The following is a 27,199-nucleotide window of genomic DNA, read 5'->3' on the forward strand; positions in this document are numbered from 1 at the left end:
CTCCAGGGTTTAAGTGATTCTCCTGCCTCAGCCTCCCGAGTAGCTGGGACTACAGGCGTGCATCACCATGTCCGGCTAATCTCGTATTTTTAGTAGAGACGGGGTTTCACCATATTAGCCAGGATGGTCTTGAACTCCTGACCTCAGGTGATCCACCCACCTCCGTGTCCCAAAGCACTGAGTAGCTGGGACTACAGCTGGGATTACAGGTGTGAGCCACCGTGCCAGGCCAGAATAACCAATGTTTTGTCTTAAATTTGAAAATGCTGTTGGGGTGCATAAATTAGTATAAACTTTTTGGAAGGCAATTTTTTCAAAAAGCAAAACTTTAAATACACATATTGCCTAAACCAGCAATTTCACAACTAGAAATGCATTTCAATGAAATAAGGAGAATAACATACAAAGATACGCAAGTATTTTTTGCAGCATTCATTAATTCAACCAATATTTACTGAGAGCCCGCTTTGTTCAGGCTGTGTAACAGAATAAGAGAGTTATTCAGTGAACAAAACAGATCAATACTGTTCTCATAAAGCTGGAAACAATCTACATGTGTATTTACAAAGGATAAAACAAATTATGGCACAGGCTTATCATGCTTAAACTCTTCAGCAGCCTCTTCCTATGACACCGAAAATAAAATCCAAATTCCTAACCATGAATTGGGTCCTGCCCAGCTTTCTGGCCCCGTCTTGCCACTTTCCACCTTGCCTGCTAGGCTTCAGTTACACTGGCCTCTTAAATTTCTGGGAGACACCAGGGTCCTTCACCCTCAGGACCTTCATACTTCACACTTCCTTCTTCCTCTTCCTGAAACATGGCCTGCTCAGCCCTGCTGACCCACTGCTTTGCTTTGCCGCACCCCCACTTTCTAAGCCCTCCAGGCTCCTCATTTTTTGGCCACATGTTGGCCATGCTGGTCTCAAACTCCTGACCTCGTGATCTACCCGCCTCAGCCTCCCAAAGTGCTGGGATTACAGACGTGAGCCACCACGCCCGGCCCTAATTTTTGTATTTTTAGTAGAGACGGGGGTTTCACTATGTTGGCCAGGCTGGTCTCGAACTCCTGACCTCAGGTGATCCGCCCACCTCGGCCTCCCAAAGTGCTGGGATTACAGGCGTGAGCCCCTGCACTCGGCCAGAGTACCATTCTTTATACCTCCTAATGGAATAATGGATCTGGGCTTTGAGCATCAGAGGCTGCTGACATCACACAAAGAGCAACCAAACATTATGTATCTTGATGACAGATGTACAAAACATCATTATGATGTAGTTTTCTGTAAAAAAGAATCTGAATCAGCTCAGGTTTCTACATCTAACTACCAATTTGTGGGAAATATGAGACAAAGTAAAATGTCCATTAATACTCGTGGGTGCAATCAGCAAAATCCAAAACTTGGGAAAATCTACAGGGCAAACAACACAGTTTCTTTAAGAAAAGATTGCAGAGGGGGCAAAAGGAAATGGGAGAAGAAACCAGAGACTTAATAATCTGAGCAGGCTGGGCCCAGTGGCTCACCCGGTAATCCCAACACTTTGGGGGCTGAGGCAAGAAGATCACTTGAGCCCAGGAGCTCAAGACCAGCCTGAGCAACATAGTGAGACCCTATCTCTACAAAAAATAAAAAAATACTGGCCAGGCATGGTGGCAGGTGCCTGAAGTCCCAATGTAGTCCCAGCCACTTGGGAGGCTGAGGGTAGGATCGCTTTCGTTCCAGGTTGTAGTGAGCTGTGATCAAACCACCGCACTCCAGCCTGAGCAACAGATTGAGACCCCATATTAAACAAAAAGAATCTGAGCAACAAGGAATTGGAAAATAAAATTTAAAAGCAACACCAATAATACATCATTATTGGTTCATAAATTGTAACAAATATTTCATATCAATGTTAATAATATGGGAAACTGGGTAAGTGGTATATGGGAACCATACAAACGATCTTTGCAATTTTTCTATAAATGTAAAAGTATCCTTAAAAGTGTAGTTTTTTTTTTAAAAAACTATTTACGATAGCAATTCATAACATCGTTCTGTGGTTGGATTGTGTTCTCCAAAGTTTATGTGTTATAAGCTTAATCCCTGATGCCACAGTGTTGAGAGGTATGAGGTCATGAGGGCTCTGGCATCATCATGGATTAATGCCATTATCTCAGGAGTGGGCTCTTTTATTCCTTCAAGAGATCTTTATTAAGCACTTATTATGTACCAGGCATTGTATTTGGTGCTAATGAACAGAGGTGAACAAAGTAGACTTTCTGGCATGTAACTTAAAACTAATGGGGGCGCCAGATAATAAGGAAGTAAGCCAGCCGAGATGTAACCTCGGTTTTGTGGTGTTAGGAAAGAAATTTGGCAGTTCTGGAATAAGGGAGCTGCCTACTGAAGGGGGTGGCCGGGAGGGCCTCTCTGCTGAAGGGGGGTGGTCAAGGAGGGGCTCTCTGCCGAAGGGGGGTGGTCAAGGAGGGGCTCTCTCAGGAGGTGATACTGAAGCGGGGACCTGAGGCTTGGGGAATGAGACTGCCAAGTGAGAAGCCACCACACCCGGCTAATTTTTGTATTCTTTTAGTAGAGACGGGGTTTTGCCATGTTGACGAGGTTGGTCTTAAACTCCTGACCTCAAGTGATCCACCCTCCTCAGCCTCCCAAAGTGCTGGGATTATAGGCATGAGCCACCGCGCCCCCACTCTTCTGGAAGCTCTGAGGAAGAAACTATTCACACCTCTCTTCTAGCTTTGGGTGTTCGCTGGCAATCCTTGATGTTCCTTGGCTCATAGAAGTCTGACTCCAGCCTCTGCCTCCTTCTCACGGCCTTCTTCCCTGTATCTCTGTGTGTTCAATCTCTCTCTCCTTTCAAGGGACAACAGTCATTAAATAAGGCCCCCCCTCCAACCCTAAATCCAGGACCATCTCATCTTGAGATACTTAATTACATTTACCAAGATAAGGTCACATTTACATGTCCCAAGGCCTAGGACTTGGACATATTTTGGGGTTGGGGGGACACTTCAACCCACTATACTGGGTCCTCTTGAGATGACACTAATAGTCTTTGATATTTTTCTTGCTTTTTGTATAACATGATGTTCTCTGGTTCATCTTGTACATTTCCTGCCCTTGACCTGGAATTAGTCATTTCTCCAGGAATCTCTGGTTTCTTTTAGTGGAAAATTGTATTTAGAGATCACAATAAAGGTGCTAAGAATGTATTACTTTTGTAATCAATAAAAACAATTTTCACTAAATAAAAAATAATTGGCTACTTGTATCATCAGTCATCAAAATGGTCTTCAACTTATTTCTAGAACTTCTAAGGGTCTGTTCTAGAAAACTAATGCAAAACATTTAAGATGCTATATTCAGAAAGACATTCTTTGTAAGGATTATCTTGTTTTTTAGAGACAGGGTCTCACTCTGTCACCCAGGCTGGAGTGCAGTGGTGTGATCATGGCTCACTGCAGCTTTGACCTCCCAGGCTCAAGCAATCCTCCAACCTCAGCTTCCCAAGTAGCTGAGACCACAGGCATGTACCACCACACTCAACTAATTTTTAAATTTTTTGTAAAGACCAGGTCTCACTATGTTGCCCAGGCTGGTCTTGGACTCTTGGCCTCAAGCGATCCTTCCACCTTGGTTTCCCAATATGCTAGGATTACAGGCGTGAGCCACTGTACCCTGCCAGGATTATCTATAAAAGCAAAATTTTGGCTGGGCATGGTGGCTCACGCCTATAATCCCAGCACTTTGGAAGGCCAAGGTGAGTGGATCACGAGGTCAGGAGATCGAGACCATCCTGGCTAACACAGTGAAACCCCGTCTCTACTAAAAATACAAAAAATTAGCTGGGTGTGGTAGCGGGTGCCTGTAGTCCCAGCTACTCACAGTGGCTCACGCCTGTAATCCCAGCACTTTGGGAGGCCGAGACGGGCAGATCACAAGATCAGGAGATCGAGACCATCCTGGCTAACACAGTGAAACCCCGTCTCTACTAAAAATTTAAAAAAATTAGCCAGGCGTGGTGATGGGAACCTGTAGTCCCAGCTACTCGCAAGGCTGAGGCAGGAGAATGGCGTGAACCCGGGAGGGGGAGCTTGCAGTGAGCCGAGATCGTGCCACTGCACTCCAGCCTGGGTGACAGAGAGAGATTCCGTTTCAAAAAAAAAGCAAAATTTGAAGCACTATAAACAATGCTCAGGGATACTTGCTAAATAATTTATGGTATAAGGCCGGGCACAGTGGCTAACACCTGTAATTCCAGTACTTTGGGAGGCCAAGGCAGGTGGATCACAAGGTCAGGAGTTGGAGATCAGCCTGGCCAAGATGGTGAAACCCCATCTCTACTGAAAAAAAAAAAAAAATACAAAAATTCGCCGGGGGTGGTGATGGGCATCTATAATCCCAGCTACTCAGGAGGCTGAGGCAGAAGAATTGCTTGAACCTGGGAGGCGGAGGCTGCAATGAGCCAAGATCATGGCCACTGCACTCCAGCCTGGAAGACAGAGCAAGACTCTGTCTCAAAATAAATAAATAAATAAATAATTTATGGTATAGTCCCTTAAAGAGAAATATTATGTGGCCATAAACAATGATAGTAATAATGACCCTATAATGATAGTTATGATTATTACTATCATTATAATGACAGGAGAAATGCTAATGCTATGTATGACACTAACAATAAAAGGATATAACAGTGAATTAAGATTGTAACATACAAAACTATGTCTATGAATAACGATTGAAAAAATACCCCAAATTGCTAATATGATTATTTGAGGATGATGGGATTAAAAGGGATCTTTTTTTTTTTAAATACTACGGTTATTTTACCTTTAAAATAGCATATTTACACGTATTGTATTTCTTTCTGTGCACACCCAAAATAGTTAAACAGTGTTTCTTCATGAAAGAACTCTGGAACCCCTGCCTTGGAGGTCCTTACAGATAGTGCCATCTTACCTGGGGAGTGGCCTGGGGCTAAACGGACTGCTCTGTGGCTCCAAGGCCAAACCCTGGAAGGTCATGACCTTCCCAACTCAACATGACCAGGTCCCCAGGCAGAGTGTGCTGCTGCCTCTGCCTCTGGCTGGCTTATGTGCCACCGAGGGGCCTTGGTGGACACACTTCCTATTTGACCTGCTATATTGCTGCCCTGGCACACAGGAGCTCCAAGCTGGGCTGTCTGAACTATCACTTATGACTGTCTTCTTGTGGTCTAGGCTTCTGTAAATTATAAATACAAAGTGGGTAGAAGAGCAGAACCTTTCCAAATTACTTTCTTTCTCTTGGCCTCAGGGGAATCCCAGACCAAGTGTGAAAAGGATTTCTAATTCCATGTTAAAGGCTGAATCAAAGGTTATTCTGGGTCTTCCTTCTGCTCCATCAGTTGCTGAACTATGGCCATGTGGGGGCCTCCAGCAGAGGCATCACCCTTTCCTGTCCCCCAGTTCCTGAACGTCAGCATCCCAAACAATGGCTATTTGTTGAGGCAGATTGAAAATGCCATGTAAATTTCAGAAGCCACATAAAAGCCCAAAGGATTCTGCTTAACTTAGTAACACTTCTGAGCACGGAATAACTGGCTGTGACTCATCATCACCAAAGGCTGGGTCCTAGCACAGACAAGCTTGTTACTGCTTTTCTCATATGGATTGGAGTGCTACTGACCTACTTTTAACAGGTCATGCCCTTTGAGGAGCTTACACAACTCCAGGGAGGTGACCAGTCATACTTTCTTGCCCAGTCTTCTTTTAACAAGGCCTTTCTGTAAGACAGCTGCCTGGGCAGCCTTATGGCTGGACACTGAGCTTTCCTCTGTGGCAGGCCAACTGGTCTGACCCAAGGTTGTCTGTGGCCATGTTAGGACATATATTCTTACTCGCCGAGCGACGCAGCCCAGAGGGTTCAGGAAAAGGAGGTGGTGAGTGGGCAGCCAGGATGGCTCACCTGCTGGGTGGTGGCCAGACAGTACTCTGCCGTGCTCAGGATGTTACAGATGAGGCAGAGCTCCTCCAGAGTGAACTTGGCTACTTCTGAGCCCTCCTTTTCCTTGAGGAGGCTGCTGATGGTCAGCCCTCCACTGCTCGTTGTGGTTCTGAGGAAAAGGAACAGGAACAAGTCAGCGTGGAATTTCTAATTTGCTTCCTGAACTGGAAACTACATTATTTTAAGACAAAGAAAAGGGGGAAGTAAAGGCTGGACATGGTCCAAATCAATTCACATACAATGAGTCCTTTTCCTACTGACCTCACCTTGACTATCATCTGTTTAGATTCTCTCACCGTCAGAAATAGGAAGAGATGATTCCTATTTTAGTTAATCTGAATCATCAGCCGGCCATTAGTCACATTAACTAGGATGGTCTAATATGCAAAGGGAAGGCTGCTGAGCTGTCCTCTCTTTAGCTTGGAATCTCCTGATGTGCAGAACTCATTTAGGACCGTGTGGAGCACGAAAGATGGTTACCTACCCTGTTTCTTTCAGTTAAGAGAAGTCTGCACTGGGACTCATGTGTGCTGGAGGAGGCCATAAGCGAATGTTAAGAGAAGTCTGCATGGGGACTCGTGTGTGCTGGTGGAGGAGGCCATAAGCGAATGTTAAGAGAAGTCTGCACGGGGACTCGTGTGTGCTGGTGGAGGAGGCCATAAGCGAATGTTAAGAGAAGTCTGCACGGGGACTCGTGTGTGCTGGTGGAGGCCATAAGCGAATGTTAAGAGAAGTCTGCACGGGGACTCGTGTGTGCTGGTGGAGGAGAACATAAGCGAATGTTAAGAGAAGTCTGCACGGGGACTCGTGTGTGCTGGTGGAGGAGAACATAAGCGAATGTTAAGAGAAGTCTGCACGGGGGACTCGTGTGTGCTGGTGGAGGCCATAAGCGAATGTTAAGAGAAGTCTGCACGGGGACTCGTGTGTGCTGGTGGAGGCCATAAGCGAATGTTAAGAGAAGTCTGCACGGGGACTCGTGTGTGCTGGTGGAGGAGGCCATAAGCGAATGTTAAGAGAAGTCTGCACGGGGACTCGTGTGTGCTGGTGGAGGAGGCCATAAGCGAATGTTAAGAGAAGTCTGCACGGGGACTCGTGTGTGCTGGTGGTGGAGAACATAAGCGAATGTTAAGAGAAGTCTGCACGGGGACTCGTGTGTGCTGGTGGAGGAGGCCATAAGCGAATGTTAAGAGAAGTCTGCACGGGGGACTCGTGTGTGCTGGTGGAGGAGAACATAAGCGAATGTTAAGAGAAGTCTGCACGGGGACTCGTGTGTGCTGGTGGAGGCCATAAGCGAATGTTAATACATGCTTCCTGCCCAAGGCCCTAAGTGTCTCAAGAGGCCAACACCCATCACACATCCTCCTGTGACTATAGGTTTTTGGGGCAGCCCCAGCTACTGAGTGAGTTCTATGGTAGTAACCACTACCCACTCATATCTGGATGCTTCGGAATCCTCTTTTGGTTCCTTTCACCTTGCCCCCACTTCTGTGAACAGTCTCTCTACTGACATAATCCCAGCTGAGTATGCCATTTTTTTCTGTTGAGACGCTGACTGATACACGTGGGAAAATGCTCCCACAATGAAGTTAAACGGTAGCTGCAGGGAATAAAGCTATAAGCAGTATAGCCCCAATTCCATGACACAAACAAACAAAAGCACGCAGATCACACACATTATGTATCTATCAAGAACGGGAAAATATATACCAAAAAGTTACGTTCTCTTTGGGTAGTGAGATTATACATAATTTATTTATTTATTTATTTATTTTTTAGGGCGGAGTCTCCCTGCAACGCCCAGGCTGGAGTGCTATGGCACAATCTCGGCTCAGTGCAACCTCCGCCTCCAGGGTTCAAGTGATTCTCCTGCCTCAGCCTCCCGAGCAGTCGGGACTACAGGCATGCACTGCCACACCCAGCTGATTTTTGTATTTTTAGTAGAGACGGGGTTTCACCATATTAGCCAGGCTGGTCTCAAACTCCTGACCTCAAGTGATCCTCCTGCCTCGGCTGCCCCCAATCCTACCGCATCTTCAAACATTAGGCTATGTCCAGTTCTAATGCCTCAGGATAACACAATAGTCCCCATAATTGGGAGCTATGCAGTAGCTGCCCCCCAATCCTACCACATCTGAAACATTAGGCTCTGTCCAGCATGGCAGGAAGTGTGCACCACAAGAGGGACTTGGAACCTACTGGGAATGAGGAAAAAGCAGATTCATTCCTCCAACCCATCACTCCGGGGCATCATCTCACCAAAAGAGGCTTGGGTGAAACTGCTTAAGCTATTTATCAGTTATTTCCACCACAACCTCACTTTTTTTGTATGTGCCAAGTATCTATAGCTGAATCCATGAAAATTAAATAGGTATACAATGGGATTGGTTCTCGAGTCCACCGTGGTAAGATGTGCCCACGTGGGCAGCCAGTGTGGACATTTCCTCTGATGGTCTTGATCAGCTGTGGAATGTCAGAGAGGAAATAGCTTCAGGCCCTCGGGAACTCAGGAAGCGTGCTTTCTTCCTTGATACTCTTGGTGGTTTAGTAAACAACTTCAGAGTGGATTTCCTTAAGATTCCCATATTTAGGTCTATTTGCCACCACTCAGACTATGAAGAACAGGACTCACTTGGGCAGGTTGCCAGAGAGGATTTTCCAGGCATATTCTCGGAGGTACTTCTGGAAAATGGTGGTCAGGGCGATCATGGGCTCCCCAGTACTGAGCTGAGAGCACTGCACCATGCACTTCTTGTAGTAGACAAAGAGGTCGGCGCAGCTGGGGAGCACGGCACCCCCTTCATCAGTGTTGGGCTTAGGTGGCCCCTGGGCTTTGAAATCAGCCACAAACCGATCTATCAGCTCTCCGAGGTTCCTAGGAGGAAAAAAAAAAACCAAAAATGTTATTTTACTTCAAGAAAAGTAAAGCAAATGTGCTCGTTTGCAATGTACATAAACTACTGCCACAAGTAATCATTCCTACTGCGTTTAAAACTTAAAATCAGATCAATTTTAATCAATATCATCATTCACTACCACCACCACTCCTACAACAGCAGCAATAAAATCTGACATATGAAATTCTGATCTCTAAGTCGATTGACATTTGTGCTTTATACTTTTCAAGGCATTTCATTATCATATTGGACTCCAAACCCCTGTAAGCAAGATAGGGTATTACTGGTCCCGCTAAAAGATGAGAAAATTAAGTCCTAGAAAGTTTATCACAAAGTTTGTGGCAGAGCTGAGCCTAGACTCCAATGCTAAAGAAACTGATCCTTCTATCATATTAGTACCGTTTACCCCTCCAAAAAGGAAAACCCTAAATCATGACAGTGTTTGTTTTCTGAACACTTGAGATGCACCAGGTGTTATGTCCATGCTTTATACCCATCTCACTGAACTTCATTTCCTTTTTTTTTTTTTTTTTTTGAGACAGAGTCTTGCTCTGTTGGCCCAGGCTGGAGTGCAGCGGCACGATCTTGGCCCACTGCAACCTCCACCTTCAGGGTTCAAGCAATTCTCCTGCGTCAGCCTCCCATGTAGCTGGGACTACAGGCACACGCCACCATGCCCAGCTAACTTTTATTTTCAGTAGAGACAGGGTTTCACCATGTTGCCCAGGCTGGTCTCGACATCCTGACCTCGGGTGATCCACCCACCTTGGCCTCCCAAAGTGCTGGGATTACAGGTGTCAGCCACTGCGCCCAGCTCATTTACTTTTTACAATAAACTTACATAGTATGTATTACTACTATCCTCCTTTTCAAAGAGTTAAGTACAAAAAAGCTAAGTACCTTGTCCAAAGTAATACAGCAAGAAAACAGGAGAGCCGCAATTAAAAACTAAGCAGCCTGGCTCTAAGCTTCAAGCCTTTAAGCACTCTACTTCCTAAAAACAAAAAGGTTATGATGCCAGCACATATTTAGACATCACGAACCTAAATGTGCCCAAGAGACAGATGCCTAAACAAAGAGAAACTGTGAAATGTATTATAATGGTTTCTTTCTCCTCCAATTTAGTTTTTTCTTAGAACTTCCAGAATCAAAGGTTTAAAAAAATCTTAGGAAAAGAGAGGGTATGGGCAGAGTGTGGTGGCTCAAGCCTGTAATCCCAGCACTGTGGGAGGCCGAGGCAGGCAGATCACTTGAGGACAGGAGTTCGAGACCAGCCTGGCCAACATGGCAAAACCCCGTCTCTACTAAAAATACAAAAATTAGCCTGGTGTGGGCCAGGTGCAGTGGCTCATGCCTGTAATCCCAGCACTTTGGGAGGCCAAGGCGGGCGGATCACAAGGTCAGGAGATCGAGACCATCCTGGCTAACACGGTGAAACCCCGTCTCTACTAAAAATACAAATAAAAAATTAGCCGGGCGTGATGGCGGGTGCCCGTAGTCCCAGCTACTTGGGAGGCTGAGGCAGGAGAATGGCATGAACCTGGGAGGCGGAGCTTGCAGTGAGCCAAGACTGCACCACTGCCCTCCAGCCTGGGCAATAGAGCGAGACTCTGTCTCAGAAAAAAAAAAAAAAAAAAAAAAAAAAAAAATTAGCTGGGTGTGGCGGCGCATGCCTGTAATCCCAGCTACTTGGAAGGCTGAGACCTGAGGCAGAGAATCCCTTGAACTCGGGAGGCGGACGTTGCTGTGAGCCGAGCTCACACCACTGCATTCCAGCCTGGGCAACAGAGCAAGACTTGATATCCGGAAAAAAAAACAAAAACCAAAACAGGGTATGAGCAGCTCCAGACTTGCCTCAGGCCACAGTGGGGATGAGAGTTGCAATTTTTCTCCCATTTCCCATTCAAACATCCCTGTAATTGTTTTGTTGAATTGTGTCATCACCTGTGAGGATCCAGCAGAGCTGCAGTAACTGCTGCCTGCACAGCTGTGCTGTGTGAAGAATGGGAAGGGTTCCCACCACTCCTGACATGTTGCATCTTTTTAGGTTGCCGTTTAAGGCTATAGGAATCCAGCTGTGTTTTAAAAATGTATTTATATAATGGTAAGGAAGAAAAAGACAAGAACCACACATACCACCAATTAGCAGGAATAGGAGAAAATTGACATTTTACTCAAAGGCTTTTGTTATTGAAAGTCTATTACAGGCCCAGCGTGGGGGCTCACACCTGTAATCCCAGCACTTTGGGAAGCCGGGGCGGGTGGATCACCTGCGGTCGGGAGTTTGAGACCAGCCTGACCAATATAGAGAAACCCCGTCTTCACTAAAAATACAAAAAATTAGCCAGGCGTGGTGGCAGGTGCCTGTAATCCCAGCTACTCGGGAGGCTGAGGTAGGAGAATCACTTGAACCTGGGAGGCGGAGGTTGCAGTGAGCCGAGATCGTACCATTGCACTACAGCCTGGGCAACAAGAGCGAAACCCTGTCTCAAAAAAAAAAAAGAAAGAAAGAAAAAGAAAAAGAAAGTCTATTATATCCAGATACAACCACTCTGCCCTCAAAGAGCTTCTAGCCTAGGCTAGGTCTCTGTCTGCGGTGATAGTGAGAAAGCAGGGAAGGATCTCATTGGTTGACCTCGGAAAGCTTCATGGCCACCACCCTTGTTCCCCATAACCTCTCTTGCCTCACTTTCCCACTGAATCTCCCACCTCTCCTCCACAGCTGACCCAACACTCCAGCCAGAGGTTCCTTGCAACAGCTCCCCTGCTGGCCTACTCCCGGTCACTGGGCCTCGCAACGGCTCCCCTGCTGGCCTACTCCCGGTCACTGTTCCCTTGCAACGGCTCCCCTGCTGGCCTACTCCCGGTCACTGTTCCCTTGCAACGGCTCCCCTGCTGGCCTACTCCCGGTCACTGTTCCTTGCAAGGGCTCCCCTGCTGGCCTACTCCCGGTCACTGGGCCTGTGTGACGTCCTGGCCAAAACACTCTCCCACCACCTGTCCACTCCCCTTTCAAGCTCATCCAGGTCTCACCCGCAGCAGCTGCAACTTCTGTCATCTGCCACCCACCAACACTTTATTTAACACTTTATTAGACAGTGCGAGGATGCCATATATTCAAGAAATAACCTATCTTCTCCCATCCTGGGCCATGGCAGGCAATGCTAATCAACAAGGAGCCCTTTTTTCACTGATCTCTCTTGTGATTCCAGAATCCTTCTTGAGACAGCACTCCAGCCAGTCACCTCTATCAACTGAAGTTGGTACAAATGGCGAAGGAGGTAGAATCATCTGTTTCGTGCCTGTTAACACAAGCTCCCTGAGAGGAGGAATGATGTTTATGTTGGTTCTGCTGCCCCCGGCCCACCCATCATGCCAATGAGTGGAGTGAAGCTTCATGCTAGTGCTCGATACATACTTAGCTGATCAACCTCCACACTTTGTTCCTGGGGGATGGGAATGGAGGGTGGGAAGGTGGAAACGGGATGGAGGCCGGTGCAGTGGAGGAGAACATGGAACAGAAGGCAAAAGATTCCCCTGGGGTCTTCTTATGAGATTCTAATCTCTAAATTGATAGTGCCAACCAAATCAGGGACCAGAGCTCTGACATGGGTGGTTTTTTTTTGTTTTTGTTTTTTGCTTTTTTGCTTTTTTTGGAGACTGAGTCTCACTCAGTTGTCCAGGCTGGAGTGCAGTGGTATGATCTCAGCTCACTGCAACCTCTGCTTCCCAGGTTCAAGTGATTCTACTGCCTCAGCTTCCTGAGTAACTGGGACTACCGGCACACACCACCACAACCGGCTAATTTTTGCTTTTTTTTTTTTTTAGTAGAGATGGGGTTTCACCATCTTGGCCAGGCTGGTCTTGAACTCCTGACCTAGTGATCGCCCGCCTCAGCCTCCCAAAGTGCTGGGATTACAGGTGTGAGCCACCGCGCCCAGCCGACTCTGATGTGCTTCCAGGCGTGAGCCACCGCGCCGGCCAACTCTGATGTGCTTCTATTTTCATCACTCACCTGTTCCCCTAGAAGATGGATACTTACTTACTTGCTCCCTATTTCAGAGCCACCCCAATGAGTAAGATTATAAACTAATTATGATCATACAGCATAAAGAAAATGTTCACTTCAAAAAACTCTAAAGATCTATACTTTGTAGAATGTCTACAGGATGTCTACTCGGTTACTTCTGACATTGTTCTTTCAAGTGGATGAGAAATAAACCAGTTGGGCAAAGCTTCCCCTGCCTTCCATCTTTCGCCCTGCATCAGCATGCTTTGATGCCACATGAGACATTAGAAAATCAGTAGCCAGTATTTCACAGAACAGAAGAATGTAAGTTACCCCAATGGGAATGCATAAGGCTCATTAGTTTTGAATACATGATCCAATCTGATCACATTTCTTTTTTTTTTTTTTTTTTTTTGAGACAGAGTATTGCTTTGTCACCGAGGACAAAGTGCAGTGGCATGATCATGGCTCACTGCAGCCTCAACCTCCCAGGCTCAAGCAATTCTCCTGCCTCAGCCTCCCAAGTAGCTGGGACTACAGGCGTCCATCACCATGTATGGCTAGGAGGAGGCCAGGAGTTTGAGAATAGTGTGGGCAACAAAGTAAGATCCCTATCTCTAAAAAAAATAAACAAATTAGTTAGGCATTGTGGTGTGTGCTTGTAGTTACAGTTACTTGGGAGGCTGAGGGAGGAGGATCATTTGAGCCCAGGAGTTTGAGGTTACAGTGAGCTATAATGCCATCACCGCACTCCAGCCTGGACAACAGAGCAAGACATTGTCGAAGGGGAGGGGAGGGGAGGGGAGGGGAAGGGAGAAGGAAGGAAATACCTCCTTCCCCAAATACTGCTGGGAGTTCCACTGATAAATTACACGCCCTAGGAATGAAGACGGTTGCAGAGTGGTATCAGTAGAGGGAAAAACTAAAGTGAGGAGGAAAAATATGCCATTGCAGACTGGGTTTATCCATGGATGGCCAAGGCCGTTTCTCTGGTGGGCCTGCAGTCAGCATTCACAGAAACAATATTCTAATTGGAATGTCAAGCAGTGAGGCACAGGGAGAGAAAGACAGTAGCCAGAAGATGGCAAGGCAGGTGAGCAAGGTCAAGGCAGCTGAAGATCCCCGGAAAGTTAGATAACTTATTTATTTATTCATTTATTTATTTTTTTGAGACAGGGTCACCCAGGCTGGAGTGCAGCGGCATGACCACAGCTTACTGCAACTTCTGCCTCCCAGGCTCCAGCAATCCTCCCACCCCAGCCTCCTGAGTAGCTGGGACTACAGGTGCACACCACCACACCTGGTTAATTTTTGTGGGCTTTTTTTTTGTAGAGACAGGGTTTTGTCATGTCACCCAGGCTGGTCTCGAACTCCTGAGCTCAAGCCATCCACCTGCCTCAGCCTCCCAGGGTGCTGGGATTACAGGCACGAGCAACCATGCCCGACCCTAGAGCTTCTTAATTCAAGGGTACTCACACTAATTTGCATCCCTTCCTCTTCCTTTTTGCTGGGGCTGAGGATGTTGCTCTGGTGTGGCCAGTGGGGCTGGGGAGCCAAGGTGTGGCTTGAGCACAGCTGGGAGATGGGTTACTTACAGGCAAATTGAGCAAATAGGTAAATATACTGAGCATGCTAGGACCCAAATTTCTCACTGTTGTAGAAGGCAGTTGCCAATGTTGAATGGGAGAGGCTAAAATAAACCCTGTGGTGTGAGATTAGAATTGAAGGCATCAGCATAAAATGCACAGGTTCTAATATAGAAGCAGGTGTACACACAGCTATAGAGGCATATACACGTATGTTTATACACACATACATTTCTTAGCTCTCTCAGCCAAGGCAATCTGGAAGCAATGACACCGAACAGCAATGAGCATACTTGGTTTCTAAATGTCATCCTCCACCAAAGGAACAAGAAATGCCTGGGGAAATGGATGACTCCAGGGCTGGGATACAAAAGTACAGGATAAGCCTAGTATATTTTATTGTGCCAGAGAGGAAGGAGGTGCTCAAAAAATGACAGTGGCATGTAAAAAGGATGAAGAGCCAGCTTTAAGAGGCTCCCACTGGCCAAGTCAGGGACAATTTGAGTACTAAAATAACAATGACAAATCCTGGAAGGAAAAACAGACACTAATGGAAAAACTGGTGAAGTTCAAACACGGTGTGCAGGTTATTAAATAGTAATGTACCAATGTTAACTTGCCAGTTTTGACAACTCTGCTGTGGTTATATAAGATGTCAACATCAGGGGAAGTTGGGTGAAGGGGAACATAAGAAATCTGTACTATTTGTGAAATCTTCCTATAGGTATACATTTATTCCAAAATACAGTAAAAATAAAAGAGATAGTGATGCCTACAACCTACTGAATAAAATATAAAAATCCATGAGTCCATGCTGACATAGACGTAAGGGGGAGAAGTGACAGCTTTTCTTAAAGTAGAATGCCAACTGATAAACGCAGAAGAAATGATGTAGCTAGAAAAATCACCATTTGACTGGGCGCGGCAGCTCATGCCTGTAATCTCAACATCTAGGGAGGCCGAGGTGGGCAGATCACTTGAGGTCAGGAGTTCCAAACCAGCCTGGCCAACATGGTGAAACCCCGTCTCTACTAAAAATACAAAAAAATTAGCTGGGCATGGTGGCGAGCATCTATAATCCCAGCTACTTGGGAGGCTGAGGCAGGAAAATCACTTGAACCCAGGAGCCGAGATTGTGTCACTGCACTCCAGCCTGGGCGACAGAGCAAGACACTGCCTCAAAAAAAAAAAAAAAAGAAGAAAAATCATCATTGTCAATCATCTTAGTAATAAATTACACGATAAGTGAAAGATGAGGAAAAGGATATAGATAAAGTTTCAAGGTTTCTCCCAACACTTATTAATATATAGAGATACCCAGTAGAGACAACATCTACACCAAGTAATAAAAACGAACATCATAGGCTGGCCGTGGTAGCTCACGCCTGTAATCCCAGCACTTTGGGAGGCCAAGGCAGGTGGATCACCTGAAGTCAGGAGTTCAAGACCATCCTGACCAACATGGCAAAACCCTGTCTCTACTAAAAAAAATACAAAAATTAGCTGGGTGCAGTGGCAGGTACCTGTAATCCCAGCTACTCAGGAGGCTGAGGCAGGAGAATTGCTTGAGCCCAGGAGGTGGAGGTTGCAGTGGAGATTGCACCACTGCACTCCAGCCTGGGGAATAGAGTGAAACGACTCTGTCTCAAAAAAAAAAAAAAAAAAAAAGAACATCACATCACAAGTTTTGGGATAAACTGGCATTCTGTGCCTCCTGATATGAATTCCTAGGAACACAGGACCACTTCTGCATAAATCATAAATAATGAGGAAACATCAGACAAACCCAAACTGAGGGAAATTGCAGAAAGTAATTGGCCAATACTCTTCAAAAATGTCAAGGTCATGAAAGACAAAGAAAGACTCTAATCTTCTGGGTTGAAGGAGACCAAAGAGACATGACAACTAAATGCAACCTGTGATCCTAGAGCTATTTAAACAAATAAACAACCTGCGATCTGAGAGCTATTCAAACAAATAAACTAACAACCTGTGATCCTAGGGCTATTCAAACAGGCCAACAAACAAGCAGATTGGGACAACTGCTGAAATGTGAGGAGGAGACCATGGATGAAGCAGTAATACTGTATCAATGTGAATTCCCTGATGTTGATAGCTGTACTGTGGTTATGTGAGGGGTCTGGGATTAAGCAGTAATGTTGTATCAACGTTAATTTCCTGATGTGGACATTTGTACTGTGGTTATGTAGAAACCTTGTTTCTAAGAAATATATATTGAAGTATTAAGGAGTAGTGGCGAATCTTGTCTGCAACTTGAGAATTCAAAGGTTCAGGAAAAAAGTACAGGTTGGGCACAGTGGTTCACGTCTGTAATCTCAACACTTTGGGAGGCCAGCAGATCACTTGAGCCCAGGAGTTTGAGACCAGCCCGAGCAACATGGTGAGACCCTGTCTCTACAAAAAAACAAAAATTAGACTGATGTGATGGCGTGTGCCTGTAGTCTCGGTTACTCTAGAGGCTGAAGTAGGAGGAGGGGAAGGGAGAGGAAGGGAGGGGAGGGGTGGGGAGGGGAGGGAGAAGAGAAAGGGAAAGAGAAAAAGAAAAAGAAAGAAAGAAAGAAGAGAAAAAAGAAAAGGAAAATGCATGCAGTGTCTGTGCATTACGTGTGTGGGGGAGATAACTATTAATGAGAAATCTGGATGAAGGCTATACAAGGGCTCTATGTATAATTCTTATAATTCTTCTGTAAGCTTGAAATTAATTCAAAATAAACAACAATGGTAATTAGTTTACAGACAGATGCTAGGCTCTAGAAAAGCATGAGTTCTATTCTAACAAAAGTTATTAGAGGGAACTCAGGAGAATGGGCAGATATGGAGTCACCAGTAACTTCCCTGATGGAGAACGCCACAGAATGGGGTGAAGAAAGTGCCTATGTAGAAATCTCTTTTGCAAGAGTCAGCCAGAGGAAACCACTACATCCCAAGGGTAGAAGACAGACTAACCTCCTCTTTGAACATAAATAAAAACTGAGAAAGCCATTTAAAGGATGTAAGGACGGCTTAGCCGAACCTGCTAGTGGCCATCCCCACTTCCTGCCTCCTCCCTGAGTACTGGCTCTGCAGTCCTCCTACTGCTACTTGGCTTTTGGCTGGGGCAGATGCTGCCGGAACTTTCCCTTGGCAGGTGGGAGGCTGGGGAGATGAGAAGGTGGACCCCATGCCAGGCTCAAGAGAAATCTGGCCACACTGACAAGGCCACCCACCCACATAGGAGTCCTGAAAAAGATGAGAGGGATGGCAGGGCAGGCACTGTTCCTGAGCACCATTTACTGTGTGCTGAAAGTGAAAATGCCACCTCTTCTCCTCCTCGCCACAAAGTCCATGAGGTCGGCCTTATGATCCTCACAGTGTAGAGGGGCTAGCTAGGAGCATGCTCAAGGTCCCAGCCTAGCAAGCGCGAAGCCTCACATCCAGGTCTGTCTGGGATCAGGCCCACGCTCTTTCCACCACACTGTGTTGCGTCTCTGTCATCTGGGAAGTTATGAATGGTCTCATGCTTTCTGAGTTAGAGCTACAGCAAAAGTAGTAATGTGCACAAAACCAGTCCCCGCCTGAGTTTCTTCTCCAGCCTCAGGATTCTTCGAAGGGAAGAAGCAGTTCCTAGAACTCCTTGAAATTACACTCAAAATAGTGTGTGCATGATACGGATTTTTTTGACAAGAGCGTCTATGCTTTCCCTTGGGTTCTTAAAAAGGATCTATGACTTTAAAATGGTTAATAACGAGTGCGTTGGGCATTATTTTGTCTGACTATCTCTCTTGACAGATAAGGAAATGGAGTTCTTTGAACTCTATTTTCTACTTCGAGTTACAGTGTTAATTCTGCAGGAACACCAGCACAGCCTGCGCCGTATCTGCTCCTTCCTTAGTGCTGCGGAAACTTCCTAGTGAGGCCAAACAGCAGGGTAAATGGCCAGCACTTCATTTTTCATAGGAAAATGGAGAGTCCCCAAGGAAGGGAGGCCTGGCTCCTTGCCCAAAGTATCATGAACAATGAGTATACTTTGTATAAATCAAGGCCATGTGAAAAGAGTGGATGCCAGAATTACAATAACTCAGAAAAATGACCCTTTAGACCAGGTAGGTTTTGGGAGAGGATGTGGCTACCTCAGACATGTGCTTTAAACCCTGGGCCTTGGCTGGGCGCGGTGGCTCATGCCTGTAATCCCAGCACTTTGGGAGGTGGAGGTGGGCAGACCTCTTAAGCCCAGGAGTTCGAGACCAGCCTGGGCAACATGGCAAAACTGCGTCTCTACAAAAAACACAAAAATTAGCCAGGTGTGGTGGTGTGTGCCTGTAGTCTCAGCTACTTGAGAGGCTGAGGAGGAAAGACTGCTGAAACCCAGGAGGTTGAGGTTACAGTGAGTCCTGATCACGCCTCTGTACTTCATCTTAGCTGACACTGAGACCCCGTCTCAAAAATAAATAAATAAAAATAAACCCTGGACCCAGTAACTTTTAAGCCTTTTAAAACGAAAAAATTGGGTTAAGAGAAGATGGGGCTTTGGCTGAAAAGAGTCATCCAGGGGGGTTCCTCAAAGACCTGTGACTCTAATAGGCAAATAACCAATCCTTTTTCCTGCCCCTCAGGGGTGTCTTAGTAACTTCCTGGAGGCAAACTGTGAATGTAGAAGACGGTGCTCTCAAGGACAAAGAGGCGGAAGTCCCCACTGTACCTCTGTGTGCCTGCTGGACACGTGCCCACTGGGCAAGAGCAGGGGCACTACTGGGTCTTTGCAAGGCAAATGACGGCAAGGCAACTTGCCTTTGGTGGTGGGCTGATGGGGAGACTTCCGTTTGATGATGGAGAAGCTACTGGGCAAGTTCATTTTCTGAGATTTTAATATGAAGTACTTTGTAATCGGGCATGAAAAGCATAGAAGCAGTCCATAAAATCACGTGAGTGAATAATACAGTTCCATGTGAAGTTTCTAATTGAGACATTCTCTTAATGTTACGGTTTAAGAAACATGTTTGAAACTAACAATGTGCTCACCCATGATAGAAGCATTAAAAACAAGGGGAGGGGTGAAGTGCAATCAGACCTAAATGCGTAAATGCAACCCCAGAGAGCCTCCCTAAAAACCTAATACGTTCCCAGAGAACTTCCCTCAGAACCTAACGCGTTCCCAGAGAACTTCCCTCAGAACCTCAGTGCGTTCCCAGAGAATGTCCCTCAGAACCTAATGCGTTCCCAGAGAATCTCCCTCAGAACCTAATGCGTTCCCAGAGAACCTTCCTCAGAACCTCAATGCATTCCCAGAGAACTTCCCTCAGAACCTAATGCATTCCCAGAGAAATTCCCTCAGGATCTAATGTGTTCCAGGGAACCTCCCTCAGAACCTCAATGTGTTCCCAAAGAACCTCCCCCAGAATCTAATGCTTTCCCAGAGAACCTCCCTCAGAACCTAATGCGGTCCCAGAAGACTTCCCTCAGGACCTAATGCATTCCTAGAAAACTCTCAGAACCTAATGCGTTCCCAGAGAACTTCCCTCAGAACCTAATGCATTCGCAGCGAACCTCCCTGAGACCCTAATGCGTTCCCAGAGAAATTCCCTTAGGACCTAAATGTGTTCCCAGAGAACTTCACTCAGAACCTAATGCATTCGCAGAGAACCTCCCTCAGAACCTAATGCGTTCCCAGAAAAACTCCCTCACAACCTAACGCGTTCCCAGAGAACTTCACTCAGGACCAAATGAGTCCCGAAAAACCACCCCAGAACCTCAATGTGTTCCCAGAGAACCTCCCTCAGAACCTAATGCGTTTCCAAAGAACCTCCCTCAGAACCTAATGTGTTCACAGAGAACCTCCCTCAAACCTAAATGGTTCCCAGAGAACCTCTCTCAGAACCTAATGTGTTCCCAGACAAGCTCCCTCATAACCTAATGCGTTCTCAGATAACTTCCCTGAGAACCTCAATGCATTCCCAAAGAACTTCCCTCAGAACCTAACGCTTTCCCAGACAACTTCCCTCAGAACCTAATGCATTCCCAGAGAATCTCCCTCAGAACCTAACGCATTGCCAGAGAACCTCCCTCAGAACCTCAATGCATTCCCAGAAAACATACCTCAGAACCTAATGCATTCCCAGAGAATCTCCCTCAGCACCTAATGCGCTCCCAGAGAACCTCCCTCAGGAGCTAACGCATTCCCACAGAACCTCCTCCAGCACCTAATGTGTTCCCAGAGAACCTCCCACAGACCTCAATGCATTCCCAGAGAACTTCCCACAGAACCTAATGTGGTCCCAAAGATCCTCCCTCAGAATCTAATGAGTTCCCAGAAAAATTTCCTCAGCACCTAATGCATTCCCAGAGAACTTCCCTCAGGACCTCCATGCGTTCCCACAGAACCTCCCTCAGAACCCAATACGTGCCCAGAGAACCTCCCTCAGAACCTCAGTGCATTTCCAGAGAGCCTCCCTCAGAACCCAATACGTGCCCAGAGAACCACCCTCAGAACCTCAGTGTATTCCCAGAGAACCTCCCTCAGAACCTAAAGCGTTCACAGAGAACCTCCCTCAGAACCTAATGCGTTCCCAGAAAACCTCCCTCAGAACCTCAATGCGTTCCTAGAGAACCTCCCTCAGAATCTCAATGACTTAGCAGAGAACCTCCCTCAGGACCTCAATGCATTCCCAGAAACCTCGCTCAGGATCCAATGCGTTCCCAGAGAACCTCTCAGAGAACCTAAAGCGTTCCCAGAGAACCTCCCTCAGAACCTAATGTGTTCCTAGAGAACCTCCAACAGAATCTCAGTGCATTACCAGAAAACCTCCCTCAGGACCTAATGCGGTCCCAGAGAACATGCCTCAGAACCTAATGCGTTCCCAGAGATCCTCCCTCAGAATCTAATACGTTCGCAGAGAAACTCCCTCAGAACCTAATGCATTCCCAAAGAACTTCCTTTAGGACCTCAATGCGTTCCCAGAGAATCTCCCTCACAAAGTAATGCATTTCCAGGCAACCTCCCTCAGAACCTCTGTGCATTACCAGAGAACCTTCCTAAGCATGTAACTCATTCCCAGAGAACTTCCCTCAGAACCTAATGCGTTCCCAGAGATCCTCCCTCAGAATTTAATGCGTTCCCAGAGAAATTCCCTCAGAAGCTAATGCCTTCCCAGAGAACCTCCCTCAGAATCTCAGTGCATTACCAGAGAACCACCCTCAGGACCTAATGTGGTCCCAAAGAACATCCCTCAGAACCTAATGCGTTCCCAAAGATCCTCCTTCAGAATCTAACGCGCTCACAGAGAAATTCCCTCAGAACATAATGCGTTCCCAAAGAACTTCATTTAGGACCTCAATGCGTTTCCAGAGAACCTCCCTCAGAACCTCACTGCATTACCAGAAAACCTTCCTAAGCAAAGAAAGTAATTCTTTCCCAGAGAAATTCCCTCAGAACGTAATGTGTTCCCAAAGAATCTCCCTCAGAATCTAATGCATTCCTAGAGAACATCCCTCAGAACCTGATGCGTTCCCAGAGATCCTCCCTCAGAATTTAATGCGTTCCCAGAGAAATTCTCTCAGAACCTAATGCGTTCCCAGAGATGCTCCCTCAGAATTTAATGCGTTCCCAGAGAAATTCTCTCAGAACCTAATGCGTTCCTAGAGAACCTCCCTCAGAACCTCAGTGCGTTTCCAGAGAAGCTCCCTCAGAACCTCAGTGCGTTTCCAGAGAAGCTCCCTCAGAACCCAATGCATTCCCAGACAACTTCCCTGAGAACCTAATTCCTTCCCAGAGAACCTCCCTCAGAACCTCAGTCAATTACCAAAGAACCTCCCTCAGAACCTAATGTGATCCCAGAGAACATCCCTCAGAACCTAATGCGTTCCTAGAGAACCCCCAAAAGAATGTCAGTGCATTACCAGAAAACCTCCCTCAGGACCTAATGCGGTCCCAGAGAACATGCCTCAGAACCTAATGCGTTCCCAGAGAACCTCTCTCAGAATGGAATGCGTTCATAGAGAACTTCCTTCAGAACCTAAGGCGTTCCCAAAGATCCTCCCTCAGAATCTAATGCATTCGCAGAGAAATTCCCTCAGAACCTAATGCATTCCCAAAGAACTTCCCTTAGGACCTCAATGCGTTCCCAGATAACCTCCCTCAGAAACTAATGCGTTCCCAGGCAACCTCCCTCAGAACCTCAGTGCATTACCAGAGAACCTTCCTAAGCACGTAATTCGTTCCCAAAGAACTTCTCTCAGAACCTAATGTGTTCCCAAAGAACCTCCTTCAGAACCTAATGCATTCCTAGAGAACATCCCTCAGAACCTAATGCGTTCCCAGAGAACCTCCCTCAGAACCTAATTCCTTCCCAGAGAACCTCCCTCAGAACTTAATGCATTCCCAGAGAACTTCCCTCAGAACCTAATTACTTCCCAGAGAACCTCCCTCAGAACCTCAGTGCATTACCAGAGAACCTTCCTAAGCACGTAATTCGTTCCCAAAGAACCTCCCTCAGAACCTAGTGCATTCCTAGAGAACTTCCCTCTGAACCTAATGCATTCCCAGAGATGCTCCCTCAGAATTTAACGCGTTCCCAGAGAAATTCCCACAGAACCTAATGCGTTCCCAGAGAACTTCCCTCAGAACCTCAGTGCGTTTCCAGAGAACCTCCCTCACAATCTCATTGCATTCCCAGAGAACTTCCCTCAGGACCTCAATGTGTTCCCAGAGATCCTCCCTCATGACCTAATGCGTTCCCAGAGAACCTCCCTCAGAACCTAATTCCTTCCCAGAGAACCTCCCTCAGAACCTAATGCATTCCCAGAGAACTTCCCTCAGAACCTAATTCCTTCCCAGAGAACCTCCCTCAGAACCTCAGTGCATTACCAGAGAACAACCCTCAGGACCTAATGCGTTCCCAGGGAACATCCCTCAGAACCTAATTCCTTCCCAGAGAACCTCCCTCAAAACCTGAGTGCATTAACGGAGAACCACCCTGAGGACCTAATGCGTTCCCAGGGAACCTCCCTCAGAACCTAATGCGTTCCCAGAGAACCTCCCTCAGAACCTCAGTGCATTACCAGAGAACCACCGTCAGGACCTAATGTGGTCCCAAAGAACATCCCTCAGAACCTAATGCGTTCCCAGAGAATCTCCAACAGAATCTCAGTGCATTACCAGAGAACCTCCCTCAGGACCTAATGCGGTCCCAGAGATCATCCCTCAGAATTTAATGCGTTCCCAGAGAAATTCCCTCAGAACCTAATGCCTTCCCAGAGAACCTCCCTCAGAACCTCAGTGCATTACCAGAGAACCTCCCTCAGGACCTAATGTGGTCCCAGAGAACATCCCTCAGAACGTACTGCGTTCCCAAAGATCCTCCCTCAGGACCTAATGCGTTCCCAAAGATCCTCCTTCAGAATCTAACGTGCTCACAGAGAAATTCCCTCAGAACCTATTGCGTTCCCAAAGAACTTCCCTTAGGACCTCAGTGCGTTTCCAGAGAACCTCCCTCAGAACCTAATTCCTTCCCAGAGAACTTCCCTCAGAACCTAATTCCTTCCCAGAGAACTTTCCTCAGAACCTAATTCCTTCCCAGAGAACTTTCCTCAGAACCTAATTCCTTCCCAGAGAACTTTCCTCAGAACCTAATTCCTTCCCAGAGAACTTTCCTCAGAACCTAATTCCTTCCCAGAGAACTTTCCTCAGAACCTAATTCCTTCCCAGAGAACTTTCCTCAGAACCTAATTCCTTCCCAGAGGACCTCCCTCAGAACCTCAGTGCATTACCAGAGAACAACCCTCCGGACCTAATGTGGTCCCAGAGAACATCCCTCAGAACCTAATTCCTTCCCAGAGAAGCTCCCTCAGAACCTCACTCAATTACCAGAGAACCTCCCCTCCCTCAGGACATAATGCGGTCCCAGAGAACATCCCTCAGAACCTAATGCGTTCCCAAAGATTGTCCCTCAGAATCTAATGCGTTCACAGAGAAATTCCCTCAGAACCTAATGCGTTCCCAAAGAACTTCCCTTAGGACCTCAATGCGTTCCCAGACAACCTCCCTCAGAACCTAATTCCTTCCCAGAGAAGCTCCCTCAGAACTTCAGTCAATTACCAGAGAACATCCTTCAGGACTTAATGCGGTCCCAGAGAACATCCCTCAGAACCTAATACATTCCCAGAGAACCTCCCTCAGGACGGAATGAGTTTGTAGAGAACTTCCCTCAGAACCTAATGCGTTCCCAGGCAACCTCCCTCAGAACCTCAGTGCATTACCAGAGAACCTTCCTAAGCATGTAATTCGTTCCCAGAGAACCTCCCTCAGAACCTAATGCGTTCCTAAAGAACCTCCCTCAGAACCTAATGTATTCCAAGAGAACTTCCCTCAGAACCTAATGCGTTCCCAGAGATCCTCCCTCAGAATTTAATGCATTCCCAGAGAAATTCCCTCGGAACCTAATGCCTTCCCAGAGACCTCCCTCAGAACCTCAGTGCATTACCAGAGAACCTCCCTCAGAACCTCAGTGCATTACCAGAAAACCTCCCTCAGGACCTAATGTGGTCCCAGAGAACATCCCTCAGAACCTAGTGCATTCCCAGAGAATCTCCCTCAGAACGGAATGTGTTCGTAGAGAACTTCCCTCAGAACCTAATGCGTTCCCAAAGATCCTCCCTCAGAATCTAATGCATTCACAGAGAAATTCCCTCAGAACCTAATGCGTTCCCAAAGAACTTTCCTTAGGACCTCAGTACGTTCCCAGATAACCTCCCTCAGAAACCAATGCGTTCCCAGGCAACCTCCCTCAGAACCTCAGTGCATTACCAGAGAACCTTCCTAAGCACATAATTCGTTCCCAGAGAACTTCCCTCAGAAACTAATGCATTCCCAAAGAAACTTCCTCAGAACCTAGTGCATTCCTAGAGAACTTCCCTCTGAACCTAATGCATTCCCAGAGATCCTCCCTCAGAATTTAATGCGTTCCCAGAGAAATTCCCACAGAACCTAATGCGTTCCCAGAGAACCTCCCTCAGAACCTCAGTGCGTTTCCAGAGAACCTCCCTCACAATCTCATTGCATTCCCAGAGAACTTCCCTCAGGACCTCAATGTGTTCCCAGAGATCCTCCCTCAGGACCTAATGCGTTCCCAGAGATCCTCCCTCAGAACCTAATTCCTTCCCAGAGAACCTCCCTCAGAACCTAATTCCTTCCCAGAGAATCTCCCTCAGAACCTAATTCCTTCCCAGAGAACCTCCCTCAGAACCTCAGTGCATTGCCAGAGAACCTCCCTCAGGACCTAAGGCGTTCCCAGGGAACCTCCCTCAGAACCTAATGTGTTCCCAGAGAACCTCCCTCAGAACAGAATGCATTCCTAGAGAACTTCCCTCAGAACCTAATGCGTTCCCAGAGATCCTTCCTCAGAATCTAATGCGTTCGCAGAGAAATTCCCTCAGAACCTGATGCATTACCAGAGAACTTCCCTTAGGACCTCAATGCGTTCCCAGAGAACCTCCCTCAGAACCTAACGCATTCCAAGAGAACCTCCCTCAGAACCTAATGCATTTGCAGAGAACCTCCCTCAGAACCTCAACGCATTCGCAGAGATCAAGACCTCTACGCGTTCCCAGAGACCCTCCCTCAAGACCTAATGGGTACCCAGAGAACCTCCCACAGAACCTAATGCGTTCCCAGATAACCTCCCTCAGAACTTAATGCATTCCCAGAGACCTTCCCTCACAACCTAATGCGTTCCCACAGAACTTCACTCAAGACCTAATGTGTTCCCAGAGAACTTCCCTCAGGACCTAATGCATTCCCAGAGAACCTCCCTCAGGACCTAATGCGTTTCCAGAGAACCTCCCTTAAAAGCTAGTGCGTTCGCAGAGAACCTCCCTCAGAACCTAATGCATTCCCACAGATCTTCACTCAGGACCTGATGCGTTCCCAGAGAACTTCCCTCAGGATCTCAATTCGTTTCCAGAGAACCTCCCTCAGGACCTCAATGTGTTCCCAGAGAACCCCTCTCAGAACCTGATGGGTTCCCAGAGAACTTCCCTGAGAACCTAATTCGTTCCCAGAGAACCTCCCTGAGAACCCTGAGGTCACAGAGGACCTTCCTCAGAACCTAATGCATTCCCAGAGAACTTCCCTCAAAACCTAATGCGTTCCCTGAGAATCTCCCTCAGAACATAATACGTTCCCAAAGAAGCTCCCACACAACCTACTGCGTTCCCAGAGAACCTCCCTCAGAACCTAAGGCATTCCCAGAGAACCTCCCTCAGAACCTCAGTGCATTAGCAGAGAATCTCCCTCAGAACCTCAATGCATTCCCAGAGAACTTCCCTCAGGACCTAATGCGTTCCCCAAGAAGCTCCCTCAGAACCCAATGTGTTTCCAGAGAACTTCCCTCAGAACCTCAATGTGTTCCTGAAGAACTTCCCTCAGGACTTTCCTGCAGCCGCTGTTGCTCTCCCCATGGGAGCCACCTTCTGGTCCCTTCCAAGTGCGTTCTTTAGACTATGAGGCTTCCTGTGGGAGCCCAGGCCAGTCTGTCTCCAGTCATCTTGTTACAATCATCCTGACCTTTCCAAAACCTGCCTTCCAACGTGGAAGGGCTTGGCTGTGGACAAGGACGCAGGGATGAGGAGGAGTCTTCCTCCTTTTCTAATGCACCCTCACGCACACAACGGACACTGGAGCACGAACACAGTCTTCGGCTGTTAGTTTGGAAGTCTTTGGGATTTTTT

General features: G+C 46.9%; 1 protein-coding gene across 3 annotated transcripts in view; it reads right to left on the reverse strand.

Annotated features, from left to right (window-relative positions):
* VPS53 (VPS53 subunit of GARP complex) overlaps nt 1-27,199 on the reverse strand; it is a 218,790-nt gene that overhangs the window by 64,821 nt on the left and 126,770 nt on the right. For all 3 annotated transcript variants that reach the window (XR_010110596.1, XM_055102102.2, XM_055102101.2), the window contains 2 exons: nt 8,620-8,862; nt 5,952-6,099 (listed from right to left, as the gene is read on the reverse strand). Coding sequence is in view for 2 of the 3 variants with exons in the window: in XM_055102102.2 (XP_054958077.1) it covers nt 5,952-6,099; nt 8,620-8,862 (391 nt within the window). In the remaining variant the exon portion in view is untranslated. The remainder of the gene's footprint in view (nt 1-5,951; nt 6,100-8,619; nt 8,863-27,199) is intronic.

Source organism: Pan paniscus, chromosome 19 (assembly GCF_029289425.2).
Source record: "Pan paniscus chromosome 19, NHGRI_mPanPan1-v2.0_pri, whole genome shotgun sequence".
Taxonomy (NCBI): domain Eukaryota; kingdom Metazoa; phylum Chordata; class Mammalia; order Primates; family Hominidae; genus Pan; species Pan paniscus.